The following is a 23,479-nucleotide window of genomic DNA, read 5'->3' on the forward strand; positions in this document are numbered from 1 at the left end:
GTTACTCAGCCTCTGTAGCATAGTTTCATCATCTGGAAAGTGCAACTGGTAATAGAACAAGCCTCACAGCATTCTTGTGAGACTTGAATGAGCACTTCATATATGTAAAGCGCTTAAAGCACTATGCTATAGAATTGTTAGCAAGTATTTATTATTGTTGTTAGTCATCATTTAATCTGCTGGCTTCTGGTGCAGCATCCTAAAGAAAGGCTAAAATTTCTGACTCTCATCAAGAGGCCTGGGGGAAAGAGGTTGTAATTAGGTGTGCCATGGCCAGTGTCTGGACTAGGATGATGATACTGGGCAAAGAAAAAGATAGGCAAGGCTGGGCGCGGTGGCGTACGCTTGTAATCCCAGCACTTTGGGATATATCACTTGAGGTCAGGAGTTCGAGACCAGCCTGGCCAACATGGTGAAACTCATCTCCACTAAAAATACAAAAATTAGCTGGGTGCGGTGGTGGGCATGTAATCCCAGCTACTCGGGAGGCTGAGGCAGGTGAATCGTTTTGAACCCAGGAGGTGGAGGTTGCAGTGAGCCAAGATTGCCCCACTGCACTCCAGCCTAGGTGACAGCAAGACACCGTCTCACCAAAAAAATAAAAAATAAAAAAAATAAAAATAGAGAAAAAGAAAAGATAGGCAAGAGTGCATGTAAGAGGAGAGCACCCAGGTAGGGATTTGTTCACCACCTGAATCCCATGGTTGAGACAAAAGTGTCAGGTGTGGGTGACAGAGAATGCAGGTAGAGTTTGCAGAGAAATTCAGGGGCTTGAGGGGAAAGGTGAACTGAATTCAGATGTGGTGATGGGGAGATGTCCAAGGCCCTGGGGGAAATAGGAAAGGGAGGAATGGAGCTCAGGCTACAGGGTGGAACCTCTTACTAAGCAAGTTTCAGTAAGTGGCGGCTTGAATGCTCCAAGTCAGGCCACAGGTTCGGAGGCCGGAGTGTGGGATTAAACCGGCTCTGCCACACCATGTGACCTTGTTGCTGTAGTTTCCTCATCAGCAAGATGGGGATGATAGTCATACCATGTCTTAAGGTAGTGAGGATTAAATAAGATGATGCCCGTAGAGGACTTGGAAAGTGGCATGTAGTCAGTGATCAGCAAGGTCTTAATCGAATAGAAATTTGGGGGCTGTCTTTTAAGCAACCCACTTTTCTGAGTTTAATGAAAACCTTCCATTGGCAGCAGTTCTGATAAGTACTCATGTAGTCTTCCCTGGGTTCAAAATAATGGCCTTGTCACCAGATCACTTGTAATCCACATGCTTTTCATTTTCTCATTCTTCACCCAAATAGTCAGTGAGTGAATATCTTTTAGCTATGAAGAGAGTAAGAAATTACAATGGGCTGAAAAGTAACTAAAATAGACCATTTTAAGGGCTAATTTAAGATCAGTGCTTCCCCTTCTAAAATCACATGCCACGTTGTACTCATTGGTAGGAACCACTGACTGCCCTTGCCTCTTGAAATATAAAATTATTTCTGTATTTAGTTTTAAATTCACTTGTTGGCTAATTAGTGCTCTCCTTTAATGTGTCTAATTTAAATTACAGGCTCTTCAAGGGCACATGCTCTATATTGTGTAACTGCCTTCAGTTACACATGTGCTCTACATATGTAATTGAACATTTGGGTGATTTCTTTTCATTGAGAATTAAGAACTTCACAGATATTTCAGTAGGGCTTCAGAATTTTGTTAGTAATAGTACAAGACATACGTTGTCAATTAAATAGATATTTGAGGACCTTCAGTGTACCAGGTTCTATGGCAGTGCTATGTATATAAGAGAAGAGGCACTTGCCCTTACCGAGCCCACAGCTTAGCCAAGTTTATAATCTATACCTATTGTTGGGTTATTTGTCTTATTTAAGGATTATGCAGTTTGCTAGCATGTAATAAAGCAGTTGAGGCTTCTAATACCTTTTCAGGGGCCACATGATTGAGTTGTCTTCTTTATGGCTAGGATATGGAATTGGGGTTACATTCCTTTTTTTTTTTTTTTTTTTTTTTGAGACAGCATCTTGCGCTGTCGCCCAGGCTGGAGTGCAGTGGTGTGATCTCTGCTCACTGCACACTCTGCCTTCCGGGTTCACGCCATTCTCCCACCTCAGCCTCCTGAGTAGCTGGGACTACAGGTGCCCGCCAGCACGTCCAGCTAATTTTTTTTTTTTTTTTTTTTTTGGTATTTTTAGTAGAGATGGGGTTTCACCATGTTAGCCAGGATGGTCTTGATCTCCTGACCTCGTGATCCACCTGCATCGGCCTCCCAAAATGCTGGGATTACAGGCGTGAGCCACCACACCTGGCTGGGGTTACATTCCTAATGCTGCCTTTTATTTATCAGGGTGCCTCTTCTGAAGTTAGGTTTCTTTATAAAGTCTGGGTGACACTGTTTGCTCAACTCGTTTCACAGGATTGTAGAAAGGAAGATGTTATATAATGTATGGACTGTTTTATAAATTATTGAGCTCTTCACATATACATGATGCCATTTCTAGTATCTGACACTGTTCTATATATACTGTCCTCTTGCTGAATAGTCAATGCATTTATTTACACTGATCCAAACTAAATAGCTTTGAGGGTTTTTTTTTAATGTGGTCAACTGCCATAATAACTATCCATTTTCCCAGATTAGTTTTTCTAGCTCACAATTATTATTTAAAATTGTTAATAATATATCACCCAATTCATGTAGAAAATACTTACAGGGCTGTGGTTTTCAAACAATATGTTATATAATAAAGTCATGTTCTATAACAGAATATAACAGTTATACAGCCCTGCCATGTTCTCCAAGTTGACCTTCTGGTTAGGGGAATGCCCCAGAAATAAATGTAAAGCTAACTGATAACAAGACAGTGAGAGGATGCCCACAGCCATGTATGAACAGTGGCTTGGTGAGTAGAATGGGCAGCCTTTAAGGGGAGTGATTAGCTGAGTTTGATTGGACTACAGACTTATAAGAAAACATTAATTGGAGATAGGATTAGAGTTTACCTTTTTGGCAGTATGGTTGCTGATGACTGGATAAAATCATTTTATATAGATTTGTGGTATAGTGGAGGGAGGAAGAGGCAGAAAACTGAACAGATAAAAGAATGTTATTCTGTTGTCAAATGTCATAGGTTTTTACTCTCTTGTTTGCAGGATCCTAAGAATTGACTCCATTAGCCCAGAGAGGACTCTTGCCTACCCTAAGAGAGCGTGTTGGCTCATACATCCCAGAAAGTGTCTCTACTCCAGTGTAGTCACAGAACCAGGGCATCACAGAGAAGCTCTGAAATGGAGGAAGCTTTCTTTTTGGTTTTCCTTTAGTAGTCTTCACAGTGGTTCCTCTTTAGAGATCCAACTCAGATGACTATCTAAGTGCTAACTTACATACAATTTGTTGTTTTGCCCTTTCTTTTCCTTCACTTGGGAAAGTTTAGAGGTGGAGTGAAGGAAAGGCACTAAGATTTGGGCTTTCATCCATGTTGTCTCACCTGTCTACATAAGATGTTACGAAGACCAATGCCTATTTTTGACAATGGCTTTAAAGTCAGGTGGCTCTTTGTGAAATAAATGTAATGCAAATCTGAATATATTAGTAAATGGTGTTGAATCAGCCATTAAGATTAATTTTCTTACAGAGAAAAAGTTGGAAATGAGTAAGGCAAGAACTTTAAATAAAATATTTTCAGGATATAAGGTCCAATTAAAAATTTAAAGTGTAACAGAGTGAGACCCCCTTTCTGAAAAAAATTTTTAAAGTATGACTCAGAATTAACTTTTTTTTATCTACCATTATAAAAATTGGTGTCATTGCCAACAGAGAATACTGTATTGGGGTAGTTTTGGGGATAAAACAAATTTGAACTGGCAGACCAGTTGACTACTTGGAAAGGTCCTGGTACTCCTATTAAAGTACTTATTTTAGCAAGTATATAATATTGTAAAGACTCCTAAGATGCTTAATTTTGTAAGTTTGCATTTTACTCTCTATCATATTTAAGCAAGCAGCAACTATATTTTCCACTGCTTATCATGCACCACTCTTCTCCTACTTGATAACTCAAACCACTGAAATACAGATGTAGGGTACTAACAGCTTGGGGGAAGAAAAGAGAAATGATCCCCTAGCGATCCCAAGAAAACCAATCATATATGCATGTTTTTTATTTCCAAGATGAATTTAGCAAGTAGACCCTCCTCCCAATGGGCACCTCCACATAAAGTCTTTTTCATATTGCTAAGCAGAAGCCCTTAAAAACTATGCTGGCAGCTCCAGGAAAAGCTCAGTGCTTTCATTGCCTCAGTCATCGTCATTATTTATAATGTTGCAATTCAGAGTCTATCTATTGCCAATTATCTTTTCCCTGATACTCCCGCTGGTAGTTGACAGTGAGCATTGAGGGACAGACTATAACTTTGCAGCATCCTGCTTTTTATTCCAAAAGAGTTCTTTAACAAAGTTTTGTGACTCAGAACAAAACAAAACAAAACACTGATGTTATTGAGGGAATTAAATCTAACATTGAGAGAAATTTGGATTTAAGAAATATGTTATTTAAAAAGTATGTTACAGTATTAACATCTGGCAATATACAGTCCTTATTCTTTTGCCATTTGTTGGCAAGAAATATTAATAATTAAATTTTTTATTAAAACAAAACGTTTTACATTGGGAGTTATTAAGAGTGCCTCCTTTTGGTGTATTCGTTTACAAATAAAAATGAAATATTTATTTTCATTTTTATTGTACTTTATGTTATTTGCTTTATGTTCTTCTCTTGGGGTTACTTCCGAGTTGGAGATGGGAAAGTGCCCAGTGAAAGAAATGTAAAAGAATCCTCATTGGAAGCTGAACAATTATTTTGCTTTATAAGAAAAGTCCTGCAAAGTTTGTCATACAGTTTACTTCACTATAAACCAAAATACAATCCATTTCACTTTCCATTTGAAGACTTGGAATGTATCATCATCTGCGTTTCTGTCATTTCACGTGAGTTTTCTTCAGGGGCTGACTTCACAGCACTAGAAATCGATACACTGACTTGCCGTTTCAGCATCCTCATAACCTTTCTCTTGTACCCTTTACATGCAAAGAAGTAGATAAAAGGGTCCATGCAGCAATTGAAGTTCATCAGGCATACTGTAAAGTGCAGAGAAATCTGGAACGAATGTCTTTGGCTACATTCCAGGAAATTAGAGAAACGAAGCTTCTTAATCATATGTTGAATAATTGCAACATGGTAAGGTGTGAAACAGAGAACAAACACAACAATAATAAGAATAATTGTGTTGAGAGCCTTTTTGTTTACACCAGATTTCTCAGTGAGTGGGTTTTGTTTGGCAGTTCTAAAGAGTTTGCAGCAGATCTGAGAATAGCAGATGAGAATGATTATAAGTGGAAGTACATATCCTATGAAACATGCCCCAAGCAGAATCCAGGGAAGAGATTTAGTTTCTTCAAAGTTTGGATACTCCATGCATGTAATCCTTTCGGCCTCCTGCTTTGACATAGGGTTGATGAGGAGTGGGAGTGTCTGAGCAAATACTAGAATCCAGACAAATATGCACACGCCTTTTGCATGTTCAATCCTTTTTATCTTGTTGTAGCGTAGAGGGTGCACCACAGCAATGAAGCGGTCAATACTCAGGCAGGTCATAAAGTTCACACCCGCGTATGTGTTGATGTAAAACACTAGCGCAGTTATCCTACACAAGGCGTCTCCGATTCTCCAGTCAAAGCCCATTGCATAGTAGGCTATTCGTGTAGGCAAAGCAGTGGTAAAAAGTATATCAGAAATCACCAAATTCGTTGAATAGAGGGTGGTAGAGTTGATTTTTTTCCTGTTTTGAACAATGACAACCAAGGCTAGTAAGTTTCCCACAAGCCCAATGATGAAGACGAGGCTGTAATGCAGAGGCATTACTATCCTGGCTGTGCTGTGATGTGCATAGAGGTCACAGTCATTTCCCTGAGGAGGTGCAGAGGGCATAGTAAAATTGTTAGCCATTTGTATATCCATTGGTGGTGGTCAAGGTGTCTAGAAAAAACCAAGAAGTGTCATTTAAGTAAAAGCCTATGTATTCAATTTGATTACTCATTAGTTTAAAAAAAATTTCAATAATCTATCAAAGCAGTCTAAACTGTCTTTTATATATCTAAGTTTTAACATTTCATGGCATGCAATTTTTAACAGTTTGTAATTATATAATATGGTTAAATATATGATAACAGGAAGAACAGAATAAAATTTCTGTTTTTACTCTCAGAATTTGCTGACTTTGGCAAAGCTCTGGAAAGGAAACAGAACAAATTAAATAGGGCAAACGCGTTTTTGTGACAGAAGGGAATGCAGTAACTTTTTAGGCAGAGATTCCCCTTCCCTCTTTTGAATCATTGTCTGGTTAAGTAAAGCACCCCACATTTCAGACAGGCATTAACCTTTGCTTTTAAATTTAATTTCAGTTGAATTTTTTTTTTTTTTTAAACCAAACGCATATCACTGCCAGGAAATGAAATCAGTCACCACATTTATGTAGTGAAATACGAACTTACCACAGTGATCTGATTTGTGTTAACCTAAAAGTCTGAGAAATAAGCTTAGTCCATGTTAGGAACTGAAAGTTAGATTTTCTTTTTAAAAAGAAGAAGAAGACGACCACAACAACCATGACTAAAATGACAAAAAAAAAAAAGAAGAAAGATAAAGAAAATGAGAGAGAAAAAGACTTAAGCTACTTCAAGGGGAAATTATTAAATTTTAAAACTATCAATCTGCAAGTACTCCATGAATCTGTGCAACCTACACTTCTACCTTTGCGCATAGTAGCAAGCATCACACATTATATTTTGTTTCTTGCTTTGTTCACTAAACATCTTCATATCAGTGCAATGTATATATTTGTCATATGTGTAGCTTTTATATAAACATTTGATAGATATTCTACAGTTTTCCAGTGTGTCAATGCATAATTTGCTTAGCTACTCCCTTGATAAACTTTTAGATTCTTTCTAGTTCTTTTCTTGTTATAAATAATGTTGAGACAGAAATTTTAAGTCCTAAACTGAAAAATGGAAAACTCCTACAATAAGGTTCTGTAGATGAGGGTAAACTTTGATTAAAGCAGGAAGAGCAGAGCAGTAAATCCTGTGTGATTATTTTTAGAAGAAAAATAATTCCTCTGATAGAACTGTGTGTATGTAAATCTCACCTGGAAGTCACCAAAATTGAGGGGTACTTTCAACATATCTAGTGATGTTGCTACTGTATATTTAAGGAAATATACAGTATTTCCTTAAAGACTATCTCTACCCTGATCAAAAGCACTGTCTGCAAATCTGCTTCTCTCCCTGCTATATTAAATGAATTGGATCTCAGCTAACTTCATTCTAACAACCTTAAAACTGATGTTCATAGACACTGAGGGTTATCAGAGGATTGTGGTCATGTTATGTAAGAGGTATGCATTCTGTACAGTGTTGATGGGTTAATCATTATAACCTAAATGGAAATAAAACCTAAAGCAAAAGAGAGCAAAAATGGAAATAAAACATTTTATTATCCAGAAAAGAGACAATGGGAAAACAGCAAAGAATGAGGATGGTAAGTAGAAGACACAAGAGGGTAGGGATGTGTCGCAACAAATTTAAATGGGTTGAGCTTGCCGATTACAGGACAGAGACTGTCGGTTTAGATTTAAAAAAAAAAAATCCAGCTGTGTGGTGCTTAGAAGAGATACAGCTCGAAGTGATTCAGAAAGGTTGAAAATAAAGGCAAGGGAAAATATGTACCAAGCAAATCCCAACCAATAAAAAGGTAGAATGGCAGTATTAACATGGAAAACATAGAATTCAAGGCAAATTCAATATTAATAGGAATACAGAGGGTCACTACAAAGGTTAAAAAGAACAGTCTACAAAGAATATAAAAATAATCATGAAATTTGCATGTAACAGCAAAATTTGACAGAATTTGAAGGAGAATTTGGCAAATTCACAACCATAATGGTAGATCTTAACACATTTGTATTATAATGTGCTAGATAAAAAAGAGATTAAAGACTTAGGAGATTTACTAAACATGATTTGAAAGCTAGCAGAACTTGTACTGAAGACACATGAGCGTATCTTCAAATTTGACCATGTGCTAGGTCACCAGAAGACTCAAAGCTTTCAGAAAATAATTATTTTCTGATCACATTGCTTGACTACAGTGCAGCTAAATTATAAACCAATGATAAAAAGATAAAAGGAAAGTTTGGAAATGAAAAAATACACTTCTAAGGAACTCATGGGTTAAAGAAGAAATCACAGTGGAAATTTTCAGATGCTTAGAACTAAATGATGAAAATACTACCTGTGAAAACTGTGGGATGCAGATAAGGCAATCTGAGACAGATATAAAGCCTTGAATGCCTTTATTTAAAAAAGAAAAGATTTAAAATAGATGTGTTAAGTACATAGTTCAAGAAGCTAGAAAATAACTGTCCAAAGCAAGTAGAAGAAAACACTAGAGATAATTACGGAAATTAGTGAAATAGGAAAGACAATAAATATCAGTTTTATATTTTGTGCAGGAAAAAAAATGGAGTGATTCTTAAATAGAAAATCATAGGGATTGCACTGTGGAATAAAAGTATAAAAATATTTTTCCATTTACTTGGGAAAAGCTTAGTGTGAGAAGCAGCTTTTCAGGAACTAAGACTAGACACAAAGGAGAGGTGAAAATTCCAGGCAATGGTTGCAGCTTTGGAATAGGCAACAATAACTTTTATTAATGTTTTTCTAAGTTCTGTGAAAATGTTTTTTTCCCAAAAATCTGAATGTATATTTTTGAGTATTTATAAGCAGATTCGTGGGAATTGCCTTTAAAATACATGACGGGAAAAAAAAAACTTCACTGTAGAGTCTGCAAATCTTCCATATGAATAATTATTATTGTAGAAATTAGGAAAGTAACACTCATGTAAGACTCAGAGGAGAAGGTGCCGTTGCTTGCCAGTTTATATACAACAAATGTGCGTCTGACTGCATCACCAAATAAGATGCAGCATCTAGGAGAGCCAGAGATTGCAGGAGTTTCAGAACAAAGTTCAAGAATGTTTAATATAGTTGCAAACAGTTCAATATCTTTCATTAGGGGATTAAATATTTTATGTCATAGCCATACAGTGGAATACAGGAATACAGCCATGCAGTGAATACAGTGCAGCTCTGAAAATGGCAACATGAAAATGCCTGTTTCTTGACTGGAAATTGTGTTAAGTGAGGAAAGCAGATTATACAACATGCCACTTTTTTGGGGCATGGGGAAGCAAATACACACACATGAACACACACATACAAACACACACAGAAAGATGTATGCCAAAACATAATTTTGTATGAGTCATTTTGGAGCTTTACTCATATATTCTAGATTTTTAATACTGAACATGTCTATTCAAAATGTTCATTTCTGTTCAGTGACTGGAATGAATAAATAGGTAAAAAAAAAATTTTAATGGAAGAAAATTTTAGTTCACCTCTTCTTGTAAAAACCTTGTTAGCTGACATGCTTTTCAAAGCTTGCCCTTCAGAGTTCCTTTTTCAGATTTCTGCATTAACTTACTAGTTCTGTACCTTTGCATTGTGTCATCATGTAGAAACCTCAGAGCAGTCCTGTATGCTTGAGCATTGCTACCCCTTACCTACTTACCAGGTGATGAAACTGACAATAAATACCAATTTTATATTTTACACAGGAAAAAATTGGAGTGGTTCTTAAAGACCACGCTGGGGTTAAAGGCCATGCTGCATCCTTCTCTGTGATGACTTGGCTTCACGTTTCTTCCTCTGTTCAGTTCTTTGCACAGGCAGCTGTTTCATGCTGCCCTTAAAGAACTGAAGGCTTGTGGTTTCAAAGTGGTCTAGGCTCTAAGGGCCATCCTCACCTATAATCATGGCACATGCGCAACATGGCCCAGCTGCTCCAGAGCAAAGGGACAACTTCTAAGCACAGGGGGTGCCCACTTCAACGAGAGGTGCCTTCCCACATGGGAAGCCACTTGTGGCCACACATCATTGAGCCCCAAGGGGTAGCCTGTTGAGGGTCCTTAACTGACCATCATTGTGCGCTGGAGGTGGCCAAAGAAAGGCATTTGCAGAATGTGGACGTATAAGTGGGATGGCTTAGAAATGATCTTAGGTAACGGTAAATGCATGCTTTGGATATTTGGATGCTTAGTAACCTCTTAAAGGATGATTCCACTAGGTAGACCTAATATGTCACTTTGGTTCTTGCTTATATTTATCCTGTGTTATTAATGCAGTAGTTTTAGCCAATTTTATGATCCCAAATTGAGAGGAAAATCCTTTCATATGCGTGACTGTTACTATCCAATTCTTACATCAGCCAGTCCCAATTTATTACAGTCTTCCCTCAGAGATATTACTTTATATCTTCCTTTAATCATCTTAAGGATTCCTTTCTGAAACTTGAATTAAGTCCATTCTTTTATTCAGCAGAAAAATGGCTGTTAGTGCCTCCATGTGCTAGATGCTGGGAATGCAGAAATGGTACCTTTTTGTATCAGAGGGTCTGGAACTGAAGGGTGGATATACAGCGTTGAGCATGGGCTGTTATGTGAGTGAGGTGTTCCTCGGGATTCTTTCACACACACAGTATGTGCTGGGTTCCTCCTCATACATAGCAGTATTCTGCTCACTTTGTGCATTACAGTGCACCAGTGTCAATATTTGGATAGTATAGTTATCTTTTAATCATTTTCAGGTAGAAAATTTATTCTTAAGTATATTTTAAGTATTTTACATTTTAATTATTAGGCAGCAGCTTCTGACATGTTATTTAAGATATATACACTGAGGTATACTAGAAAGTATTATCATGTATCATTGTATTGCCTAGGGAAAAGCCCAAATAAATGTTTGTTCTAAATATTTTTTCTTTAGAACACTAATATCAGAATTAGAGCTTCCTCATGATGCATTCTAATGAAAAGGTGCACGTGGCCCCTCAGCCTTCGTGCTGCACGCACTGAGGGACAGGAGTCAGGATAGAGGCCTTTCCCTGGAGGGCGTGGATAATGACTGGGCTACAGGAAGCCTGGATCATTTTTCAGGTTCCACCTGTGGAACAGGGCTCTGTCGGCCTTCAAGGCTCCTGTACCTTCTGCTGGGAGCCACCCTGGAAGCAATCTATACCATTCTCTTATTTTTATTGGTAAACAAGGAGACCATCCCAGTTTTGCCTCTGTAATGCAGTATTTAGTCCTTTTAACTTTACTGTTATCCTAACATGTGTAAAACAGTAAGTTTCTTCCTCAGCAAAATATCTTCCAAAGTATTTTTACTTATGCTTTGGGAAGTGAGCCTGTGTGTGTTTTTCTCTAGAATGTATTTCATTGCTAATAGAGTTGGTAACACTTCTTGAGATATTATCATCTCATTTTTGCATAACCGGACATGTTGACATGAACTGACAGGTTCTTTCTAGCCACAAAAGGAAAAAAAAATAAAAGGCCCCCCAAAACTCATTTAGTATCTAAGAAAATTGTCTAAGCACTGATGTAGTTTGCGCTCTGGAAATGTTTACCCTAGATACCCACTTGGAGGGATTTGTGATTTTTCACAGAGGACATGTAGCTTCCGTGGTCCTAATTTACTCGCTCAAGTAATTAAAGTGTTTTCTCAGCCTTTAATTTGGGCAGAAACAGAACAAAATCTTTACCATATTCGGGGATTTAGTTGGTGCTAGAATAACAGCTTTTGGTTTTTGCTGAAATGTCACCTTTGCCCTCTAATAGTTATTTCTTTTAATAATAACACCTTGAATGAAAAGGGGCTTACCTAGGAATTCTGTTTAAATGTAGCCACTAGCAGTGACTGGAATGGGTCAGGTTGTGCTGAGATGATCACCAATTGGAGGTGACTTCTCTGTAGGTCAAGCCTGCTCTAGACTCAGCTTATACAGAGAGGTGACCTGAATCAACATGCCCACAGCGAATGTACCAAAGAGGAACTTCCAGAAGCTCACTTTCAAAAACAGCCAGGGGAGCCACCCAGATGCGGCCACACAGATACTAATTATATGTGTATATTGTTAAGTGATGAGTGTTGTTTGATCTGATTCTTCCTCTGATACACTGTCCTTTGGCTACTTTGAGGAAAGGTTAAGACTGAGGAAAAATTTCTGGAGCAGGGAGAAATGAAATCACTGGAAAGGAGAGGGGAGACGAAAGCTCGGGGTTAATTGAAATTATAAGGATATGGTTCTACTGAGGAAATAACGACAAGCACAGATGTATCAGACGGCAGGCCAGGACTGTTTCAACTCCCTTGAGAATAAACCTGCTCCACAGAAGAAAGAAATCATTACTTCTTCCTCTGGTTACCTGGTTTTATAAGTATTTGTCAATTATTTGAAAACACCTTCTTGTTCAAACAGGGACATCTAAATTTGCCCCAGTGTCACACATACTGGGTCCTAGCATTCAATTAGTGATTTTTCTTGCCACCTTTTTCACTGACCAAACAGCCATCATCTGAGATATTATGGGGGCCATTTGCCTGTAAAATGGACAGTGGGAAACATGCATTCCTAGTATGCAAGAGGAACCTGCACTGCTGTGGAAATGTGACCAGCATAGTCAGAGCCTCCTGGTGCTTCATTAGTAAAGTCAGATTGTCCATTCTGTTAATAATACACTGCGAACCAACTGTCATAGTAGTCAGTACATGCCTCTGTGGCCTGGTTAAATACATCTTTGTACAATGTAAGGTGACTTTTTCCCAGCCAACTTTGAGTCCTAAATTGATAGCTATGTCTGGGTCCATGATTCATTTTTTAGAAGGATTGAGAACAATATTCCCTATATCCTTTCAAAAAATCACGCATACCAGAGTGATATTCAGCATAGAGTTGACTGTGGTCCATCTGTTTGGGGGACCTCCCCTGCCTCCTGGGGGGCTTATGGAGTGTGACTAGCCGAGGGACTTAGTAGAGGCAGCCTTACTGAGGAGCTCTGTGACCGGCCTGCTGACCCCATTGCATAGCCTGGGTCAGACCAGATCTGCAAAAGGCTATTTACAGGACCAAGCACAGAGACCTTCTTCAAGACAGAAAAACCTCTTCAAGACAGAAAAAGTGTTTAGCAGTCTACTGTTTCCTCTTTGTGCTTTATATGTGTCCCGAACCCAGTGAATGTGCAGTGAAGACCCACTTCAGCTTCATAGACGCGTTCCTTGGAAGTGTTGGAAAGGTGCTTGAGCACAGGAATTCTTTGGTTGAACACCCACTTGCGTATTTGGGGTTTCACATATTCCAGTTATTTTCTTTCACCTTTCACTAGTAAAAGCCACCTGTGTGGCTTTTGGTGGCTTTTATACTTAAAAGTATGGAAGTTATTGAAGATGAAGATGACATATGTTTAGAGAACTACGAAACTAAGAATCCCACCGTAATACTCATTTTAGTGTAAGAAAGATATTCTGTGTTTCTCTCTGGCATGGTCTGTAGGATGCAACATGTGGGAAAACTAACTGCATGATATAAAAAGGCTCTTTATAATGAAGCTCTGTGTCTTTAATATTTCTCCGCTGAGTCCTGAATGTTTCTGGAAATCATATGTACCTTTTCTCTTTCAAGTTCAAGGAGTTTCAATTTTGTTTTTGTCTCTATTATCACGTGGAAATTAGGGAGGAACGTTAGATATCGTTATTTTATGGATAAACCAAATTCCAGATCAACTCAGTCATTCGCTCAGGGATCTTACTGGGGTACTTAAGGCAGGGTTCATGAAGGCGCCCGGGACTCCATGTTCTCCATCACCTGCTGCCACTAGTCAGCGAGCAGCCCCTGTGCCTCAGCCTGTACTCTGCTGCACATCCGTGTCTGTCCGTCTGCCTGTTGTGTACCATTCCCGCCCTTCTGCCCACAGCCACGGCAGCAGCTTCCCGCCAGGCTCTCAAACGGGGCCCATCCAACCCCAGGCAAACCACAAGCTCTGTGTCATGACTCACAAGTTCCCTCATGATTTGAGCTCCGTTCCCTCTTCAGGAGGGTTGCTGGCCAGCTTCTCCTGATCGTGCCCTGGCTCCAGCCATACAAAATTACTTATAACCTTTGGATGTCCCACGTTCCCTCACAACTCTGTGCCTGGTAACACTCTTCCCTCTGTCTGATGTCTCCTGGCCCCTGTCCTGTATCCTCAGCTCCTACTTTCCTTCCAGGCTTAGTTCTAAGTATCGCAGGAGTGTTCCTGTTCTCCATCCTCTGAAGGGCAGGGTGGCTGTATTTGTGAGGGTGCTGTGCTCTGTCATAGTGTCTGTATCATTGATTTTCTTCCCTGTCTCCCATGAGCCTGTGAAGTACGATGAGTGGGAATCCTGTGGTGTTAATTTCTTGTATCTCTAGGTGATGTATGATCGATATTCAATAAATACCCATTAAAGAATAGGAACATTGCAGCTTTCTTAATCCTTAATGAAAGATTCTTTATTACACTACAGTAAGCCCTTGATGAATAATAATCACCAAAATTACTAAGCAGAGACTGTGTTCCAGGTACTGCCCTGGGCACTCTATGTGTGTTTACTCATTGAATCCTCTCAGAACTTTCACAAGTCCATTGACAGATGGTGAAACGGAGGCACCAGGGCACTTAAGTGACTAAAGACCTAGCTGTTAAGTGTCAGGATTCAGATCCAGGCAGTTTGGCTTCAGAAGTTACATTCAGTACAATACAGTTTATGTCCTGTGTCCGACATGATCTGTTATTATGGGTAGAAAACAAGTAAAATAGGAAGGCATCTCAAAACCTTAATGTACACTAACTCATACCTATCTGAACAAGAAAGACTGGGAGAGCTGGGGAAGGGAATGGGGGCAGGGAGAAAGAGACGTTGATTCAAATGAAGGAGTTTATTAGTTTATTTGTAGCATATTTTAAAGTAAGTAAAGATTTTATAAATGGATTTAGACTTTACTGTTTCAACAATATTTTAATAATAAAGCAATTTAGACTGAAATTTCAATTGAAAAAATATGGTGAATACCTAGAATAGGCTTTTATCCTGTTAATTGATTTTTAAACTACTTTTTAGATATTTGCAGAGACTTAACAAAACATTTTTATTCTTCTCTTTGGGCTTCCAAAACACCACAGGCATCTGTGTTACTGTCACAGCTTTCAGAGGATTTTCACCTGCGTTATCTCATTTTATACGATATCCAGACTTCTTGGGAAGGTGATCAACCCCCCAGACCGGAGGACACCACATGTCCTCTACACAGGCCACGTCCAGGACTGCCTAACAACTCCAGCAGGTCTTAACCATAACAGAGAGAAAAGCATCCCTGTAAACGGCTTTGTTAGGTGCGAAGCTCTTAAGCTTCTTAAGGATGATGACTTGATTTCATCTAACATTTTATCCCATAGAATGCTACAGAACCAACCTACAATAGATATCTAGTAAATATCTATAGAATAAATAAATGAATTAAAGTCATATAGCAACCTGAGTTAATATTTATTCCATTAAGTGACTGATCATGATACTAATTAGCTCTAGGAAGCCAGATGAAAGCAATTTATGCAGGGGATCATCACCATTATCACTGACATGATACATAAACATGTGAGTGAACATTTTGTGGAGTAGCATATTTTTTGTGGTTTTATGTCCAAAAAGTGCAGTGAGCCCCCAGAGAGAAAACATGCTAAAATATAAGAAGTGTGGAGTCCTACCAGTAAGCACAGTTAGATGTGTGATCATCCATAGACTCAGGGCCATTTATTTTATTTATTTATCGAGACAGAGTCTCGCACTGTCGCCCAGGCTGGAGTGCAGTGGCACAATCTCGGCTCACTGTAACCTCCACCTCCCAGGTCAAGGGATTCTCTTGCCTCAGCCTCCCAAAGTAGCTGGGATTATAAGTGAGTGCCACCATGCCTGGCTAACTTTTATATTTTTAGTACAGATGGAGTTTCACCATATTGGCCAGGCTGGTCTCGAACTCCTGACCTCAGGTGATCCGCCTGCCTCAGCCTCCCAAAGTGCTGGGATTATAGGAGTGAGCCATCACGCCCAGCCAGATTCAGGGTCTTTATGTAAAATATCCGTAACATATCTGTTGGATTCTCCCTCTGGTACGTCAGTGGCCAGAGGGATGGGAGAACTGTAGGAGACAGTTTCTTAGCACTTATATTGAGAGGCAATGTTGTAAGGACTTGGCAGTAATAATACTCCCCATTTTACAGGTAAAGCAGCTGAAGTCAGGTATTAGGTAACTTGCGTGGTGGGCCACACAGCTTGTAAATTACATTTGAGCCTAATTTTAGAACCCTTGCTCTTATTACGCTATATTGTATTCAGAGTGACACCAAAAAACCAAAATACTACTCCCCCTCCCCCAGCACACACACAAATACACATATACAAAACCCTCACCCCCCTTTAAAGGAAGTGTCTTCACAGCTTCTATGTTGCCAAGTTTCTGTTACCACCATTCCCAACCTGGACATAAATGTTGCCAAAGCACTGCATAGAATTCATTTTGATTTTCCCCCCCAAGCACATAGAAAAGATATGTTTAGTCTAACTAAACGTAAATATAAACCACACAACAGACTTTTTTTTTCCACTTATCTAATTAGTAGTATTTAGCATTTAAAAAGCAAAGATTGGTACTCTTTGCTGGTGGGAGGGTAAATTGGTAAAATGTTTTTGTAAACCAAAAAGTACCATTTTATATCTAAAGCTTTAGAAAATATATCCTTTGCCCTAGGAATTCTACCACTGAGATTCCATCCTGAGAAATAATCTTATATTTCTAATAATTCCTATAGTGTAGGAATATTCTATATTAAAATAACTTTGTTCCTTTTCCTTCATACTAAGTTATCCTGAAATATTGGCATTATTTGCATAGTTTTGCTTGATGCTGTTTTTTGTCATTGTGAGTTTATACAGTAGTACATGAAGTAAGCCCTATTTTTTAACAAAGATATTTCTGGCGGACCCATCGCTTTCACTCAGCTTTGTAAGAACTAACTAGACCTACCAGTCAGCAGAGAGTCTAAACTTACATTATTAGTATAATTTTTGTTAGAAGTGATGGTAGCATGTTCTTAAATAGATTCTTTTCCTTTTTACCTTTAACTTAAAACTTAGGCTTTTAAAGTTTTTCTTAAAAAAATTTGTTGAAAAAGCAAAGGATCTCGTACTTACATATCAGTGACTCGTTCGGATCTCTGTGTAGTAGCTGTCAGTACTTGTCCAAACTGAAGTAAGTTAACTGTGGCATGTTGTTTTAAGAGAGGCTATGCAGACATCCTTTTATGGTGGTGACTTTTTTTTTTCTGTCACCCTGTGACTGAGCATGTAATGAGCAGTTCGTCTCGTGTACGTGTGTGCACTTTTTTTTTGTTTGTTTTAAATGGGAAGTGAAATTTTTTATAGTTATTTAAAAAAAACAAAAAACGACTATCCAAAAGCCCCTTGGAATTTATGAATTGTTGATACCTGTGGAACTTTATAAATTTTTCTGTAAAGGTTTAAGTATCAAAAAATTCTTTGAAAGAGACTGAAGCAATAAACCTTAACCAAAAAAAAAAGGACCAAGTTACTGATGATTTTATATTGATTTTCTATGTAAACGTGTGGGTTTTTTAATGTTTTAAGGAAAACAATGTCAACTTTGACAGTGCTTTTTACCTGGAAACTTGGTATCAGGGAGTAGTTTACACATTCCACCTTATCCACAGCTTATGAGAAAGAAACAGATTTCTGTGGTGTGAGGGAGAATGACAGTCCAGGATGTGGAGTGAACAGAATTAGTCGCCGTTTTCAGTCGAGAGGCTGCCTGAGTCAGTGACTTCGCGAGTACTTGAATAACGGGGAAATAGTTGAAGGGAAGCCCACTATAGATAAAATCCAGCCTCTTCAGCACAGGATGAAAGAGACTTACGCCATTCACCTCATAGTTTTAGTTGACCCAGTTGAAACCAACAGCATAACATATCTGTCAGAATGCAGTTTATTTGTAGGCTAAATTACCAGATATGCAGCACTCAGATCAGGAGAGGTGATTTTACACTTAGTCAGGACTGATCTGGCCATTCCCAGCCACTTCTGGGTGCTGCATTTTACGAATGACGTAGATGACAGCTGTGGCAGTGAGGGGCCTGAATAGCAGGTCTTAGGAGAACTGATTAAATAAGCTGGGGATGTGTATGCTTTGTAGGCCTAGGGTCATTATCCTTATGCTTGTGGAAACTCTCATAGAAAAGTGTTTACATTGCTTATGTCAGTCTTCCTAACTCCAGAGACTAGCGGGAGTAAGAAGTTACTGGAGATAGCTTTCGGATCAGAAGATGAGAGTCATTCCCAAAAGTTGTGATTATTTTAAAAAATGGAGTATGCTGTTTCTTATTTAGATGCTTGTGTAAACTTGATGTTGATTTTGAGGGATGATGTAGACAGAATTGAATCATTTGATAGGAATTTGTAACTCTGTGACCTCAGAGGCCTTCCTGCTCCAGGATTTTGTAAAAATAGTCAAGTAGCTTTTGCCTCCCACAGATGTCATTAGGTTCTTCTAACCTCTAAAGTGCTGAGAGTATGGAGAAACATTGTCAGACACAAGAAAGAGCATCAAGTAAGTCAGCTGAATTCTTTGGGCCACCACCTCTCTGTGTATAAACTAAAGGTATTGAACTAAATGATCTCCAAGGTAATTCCTACTACAAAAATTCTATGAGGGGGTGTTACAGAGGTTTTATGACTTGGTGGATAAACATGACATCATATTCTAGAACTAGTTCATTTAAAACTTAGACTGCAGGCCGGACGCGGTGGGTCACGCCTGTAATCCCAGCACTTTGGGAGGCCAAGGCAGGTGGATCACGAGGACAGGAGATCGAGACCATCCTGGCTAACACGGTGAAACCCCGTCTCTACTAAAAATACAAAAAATTAGCCAGGCGTGGTGGTGGGCGCCTGTAGTCCCAGCTACTCGGGAGGCTGAGACAGGAGAACAGCGTGAACCCAGGAGGCGGAGCTTGCAGTGAGCTGAGATCGCACCACTGTACTCCAGCCTGGGCGACAGAGCGAGACTCCGTCTCAAAACAAACAAACAAACAAACAAACAAACAAACAAACAAAAAACAAAACTTAGACTGCAGAGTACTTGAAGAAGGCACTGTTGATAAATTTTTCAGTTTGTTGAAAGACCATTCTGGTGGGGTTTTAGCTTTTAATTTTGAATAGTTATATTAAGTAAAACATTTTTATATAGTGAAGGACTCAACTAGTTAAAGTAATTCCTCTGACAAACTGGATCTGTCCCCCTACTTTATTTTTATTTTTTATTTTTTATTTTTATTTTTTAGTTGGAGTGTCGCTCTCTCCAGGCTGGAGTGCAGTGGCGTGATCTCGGCTCACTGCAGCCTCCACCTCCCGGGTTCAAGTGATTCTCCTGCCTCAGCCTGCTGAGTAGTTGGGGCTACAGGCATGCGCCACCATGCCTAGCTAATTTTTGTATTTTTAGTAGAGACAGGGTTTTACCATGTTGGCCAGGATAGTCTCCATCTCTTGAACTCATGATCCACCTGCCTCGGCCTCCCAAAGTGCTGGCATTACAGGCATGAGCCACCGTACCCAGCCCCTTTTTTTTGATATCAGAGTAGTCAGACAGATGAAGAGGTGATGGGGTCATTATCCTGTAAGAGGCCACTAAAGCTGTATATTAGATCATTTCATAAGCTCACAAACCTTGTTTTATTGCTGTTGAAAGTTACCAGGGTTTCTTGAGTTGCGATTGTACTGTAAAAGTAGAGTTGATCTTTACAGTTTTTTGTTTTTTTGTTTGTTTGTTTGTTTGAGACAGGGTCTCACCCTGTTGACCAGGCTGGAATGCAGTGGCACAATCTTGGCTTACTGCAACCTCTGCCTCCTGGGCTCAAGTGACCCTCCCACCTCAGCCTCCTAAGTAGCTGGGGCTATAGGCACATGCCACCACATCTAGCTAATTTTTGTTTGTTTGTTTATTTATTTATTTATTGTGGAAACAAGGTCTCATTATGTTGCCTAGGCTGGTCTCAAACTCTCCTGAGCTCAAGCCATCTGCCTGCCTTGGCTTCCCAAAGTGCTAGGATTACAGGTGTGAGCCACCACATTCAGTGACCTTTTCTGTAGAAGAAGTGAAATGGACATTTGCAACCTGAACAGGCGTCTGTGTTATTTTATTTTCTGTTTTCTATCGAGTGCAATCATGAATATGTAGCAGTAGATGCTCTGTAAGTATTAGTGATATTAAAGGATGAATTAGCAATGGCTCACACCTGTAATCCCAGCAGTTCAGAAGGCTGAGGCAGGAGGATTGCCTGATGCCAGGAGACTGAGATCAGTGTGGGCAACACAGCGAGACCCTGTTTCTAAAAAAAGTTTAAAAATTAGCCAGGTGTGGTGGCTCACACCTGTAGTCCCAGTTCCTCTGGAGGCTGAGGCGAGAAGATTAGGAATTAGAGGCTACAGTGAGCCGTGATTGTGCCACTGCGCTCTACTCCAGCTTGGGTGACAGACAGATACCCTGTCTTAAGAAAATAAAAGAAAAAAAGAAAGGATGGATGATATGTTTATAACCTGCTTTCTCTTTTCTGTACTACAGCCTCATCTGCTTAAGCCAGAAAGGGCTTCCAGAAGGTAGTTCTTCACAGTATGAAAAAAGGTCAAACTGAATTACTGTTGACAGTATAAAGAACAGATGTTGTCATAAAATAAGGAAAAGAAAAAGACTGGTCAATGACTAATAACATTATGGTACTTTGTGAAGTCTGTGTGTATAGAAATAGCAATGGAAAATTTCTACAGAACAGCCTGTGTAGTTTTGGTCTGAAATGTGTATATGTGGCCTAGTATTTAGTCATCATTTAAAATTATACAGTGATTAGTATTTTTTAAGGAATTTTTAAACTTCTATTGGTATGTGAAATGTAAACAGTGGTCATTAAAATTTCTACCAGTATTTTTTTAGTTTACATTGAAACGTAACCTCAAACAAGAACTCTGCTTTAGATTATTTAGTTATAACATCATTATTTGTACTTTATTACTAAATGTGAACAGAAGAACTTCTGTGAATTAAGCAACTCGAAGGGCATGTTCTGTGGTAAGAGACCTCTGGTGCAATTGGCTCCCCAGGTAGGGTTTCATAATCACCAAGAGAGCAGACCATATTTTGAGCTACATATGAAACCATATGTTTTAATCCCATTAAAAATGATAAAAAGGAAGGGGGCTTTTTAAAACAAAAGGCAAGTTCTGCTGTATGATTTTACTGTTTTAAAGGAAAATTCATTTCTTCTGCAAATATTTATTGAAACCTTACTCTATGCCAGGCACAATTCTAGACAGTGGGGATAAAACAGCAAACAAAACAGACCAAAATCCCCGTCTGTGTGAAGCTTCCATTCTACTTTTAAGATAGACGATGGCTGGCAGTGATGAGAAGGCTGTAAGTGCTGTGGGGGAAGAAAGTCAGGAAGAGAGTAGAGAATGCAGAGGGGAAGGCTGAGAGGGTGGGAGGTGTGGTTTGAAATGGGGCAGTCAGGGAGGGCTTCTCTGAGAAGTTGCTGTCCTGCAGAGCACAGGATCAGGATGGGGATGGAGACTCAGGGCCTGGAACGTCTTTTTCATGACTGTAGGTGGGGAGGCATTGGAGGATTTATGCCCGGGAGTGACTAACTCATACTTTTCCATGAAAAGAAGGCCCAGCTGTTTTAATCAATAGTGCTTGGGTTTGTAATTGGACAAAAGCAGTTATTTTGTGTAGTATTTAAAAACTGCTTTGTTAATTTAAAAAAATCCAACCAATATTGAATATGGATCATGTATAAGAATCTGCATTAGGCAAAGCTAGATAAAATATGATGCTTTCTCTCCTAATTAATAATCTGAGGTTTTTGAGAACTCTGTATAGTCAATTCAAATGTGAGTCATAACAGTTGTTCTAGAATAAGGATTATTTTGTGGCCCTAAATGTAGTGAGCTCCTAAACTGTGCCAAGCATTGTGCCAGGTGCTAGGAGAACCAGGACTGCCTCTTCTTCCCTGTCCTGGGGTGCTCAGCCTGGGAGGAAGGTCTGATACGTGAGGAATTCTAGACTGGGCAAGTGGCGGTGGGAGCCTGCTGTGATGTGCACCTCCGTCTGCCACCCGGTCCCTGCCATCCTTCTCACTGGATGGCCAGCCAGGTGTATCTGGCATCTCTGTGTCTCCAGTCCTGACACAGTGCCTGCGCTGAGGCCTTATCAGCTGGAGTTTTCCCTGTTCTAGCATTTGCTGCATCTGTGTTGATAGCTGTTGATGCAGCTGCCATTTATCACGTTTGTTTTGTGTTTGTTAAATTTTGGTTTGATTTTGTTTTTAATAGTAGAATTGAGAGGACAGTGCATTTTTCAGAATAACATGGTCTCTATCAAGGATGAGATATTGCACAAGAGGCCAGGAGGGTCCTGTGTTTCCACAAAATGGCACCAAGGACAGTTCTTTGTAGAAGTGAAACACATTTTTTGCATTTTTCTTGTGATAATGAAATAATTCTTTTTTTTCTGGTGCCATTTTCCCAAAAGTGGGAAAATAAAACAGACTGAGTAATTAAGCCAAGTGTTTAATGAAAAACGGGTGCAAGTTTGTGCCCAAACCACTCTACTCATTCATATTACCTGCCCAGCACTTGTAGGAATGTAAGATTTCAGTCCTGTGATGAGTTCCTTGAGGTCAAGGACTGCTTCTTTCTCTTGGACATAGTTGTAGCTCCTATGCCGGGCGTCCTGCCGTGACATCCTCGGCACGCAATTGATTCACTGATTCATTGCAGCAGTGAAACTGACATAGCTTGGGGGCCACGAGGAAAGCCACCAGCTGCCAGGAGGAGTCAGAGAAGTCTTGTGGGAAGAGCTGAGCAGTGTTGCACAAGCTGAGTTTCCTAGGACTGAAAGTGGAAAGCAGAACCTGCATCAGTGGAGAGTCAAAGCAGCCAGCGTATTCAAGGAGCAGCTGTGTGGATTTTTGAGGGGGCCTTGTGTGTGATGGTCCAGATGAGGGGAAGCAGAGAGGAGGACAGTGGTAACAATCTGCAGTGATGAGAGCGAACTGGGGCGCTTTGCCATCACATCTTTATGAAGCATAATATCTTTGGATACTGGAGCCTATGGAAGGAAGGTTTTTTTTGTTTGTTTTTGTTTTTTGTTTTTTGTTTTTGAGACAGTCTCGCTCTGTCGCCCAGGCTAGAGTGCAGTGTTGCAATCTTGGCTCATTGCAAGCTCTGCCTCTCGGATTCATGCCATTCTCCTGCCTCAGCCTCCCGAGTAGTAGCTGGGACTGCAGGTGCCCGCCACTATGCCCGGCTAATTTTTTGTATTTTTAGTAGAGATGGGGTTATACCATGTTAGCCAGGATGGTCTCGATCTCCTGACCTTG

The 23,479-nt window shown here is 39.6% G+C and overlaps 2 protein-coding genes across 4 annotated transcripts in view; one reads left to right on the plus strand and one right to left on the minus strand.

The window, feature by feature from the left end:
• The window catches only part of UBAC2 (UBA domain containing 2), a 185,341-nt gene that overhangs the window by 88,312 nt on the left and 73,550 nt on the right, over positions 1 to 23,479 (plus strand). The window lies entirely within an intron of this gene.
• GPR183 (G protein-coupled receptor 183) lies at positions 4,413 to 18,147 on the minus strand. Its single transcript, XM_007960756.3, has 2 exons — positions 17,229 to 18,147; positions 4,413 to 6,039 (listed from the first exon to the last, which is right to left on the minus strand). Exon 2 carries the CDS (start codon positions 6,019 to 6,021, stop codon positions 4,936 to 4,938), a length of 1,086 nt encoding a protein of 361 aa, XP_007958947.1. The 5' UTR covers positions 6,022 to 6,039; positions 17,229 to 18,147; the 3' UTR covers positions 4,413 to 4,935.

This window comes from Chlorocebus sabaeus, chromosome 3 (genome assembly GCF_047675955.1).
Source record: "Chlorocebus sabaeus isolate Y175 chromosome 3, mChlSab1.0.hap1, whole genome shotgun sequence".
NCBI lineage: Eukaryota > Metazoa > Chordata > Mammalia > Primates > Cercopithecidae > Chlorocebus > Chlorocebus sabaeus.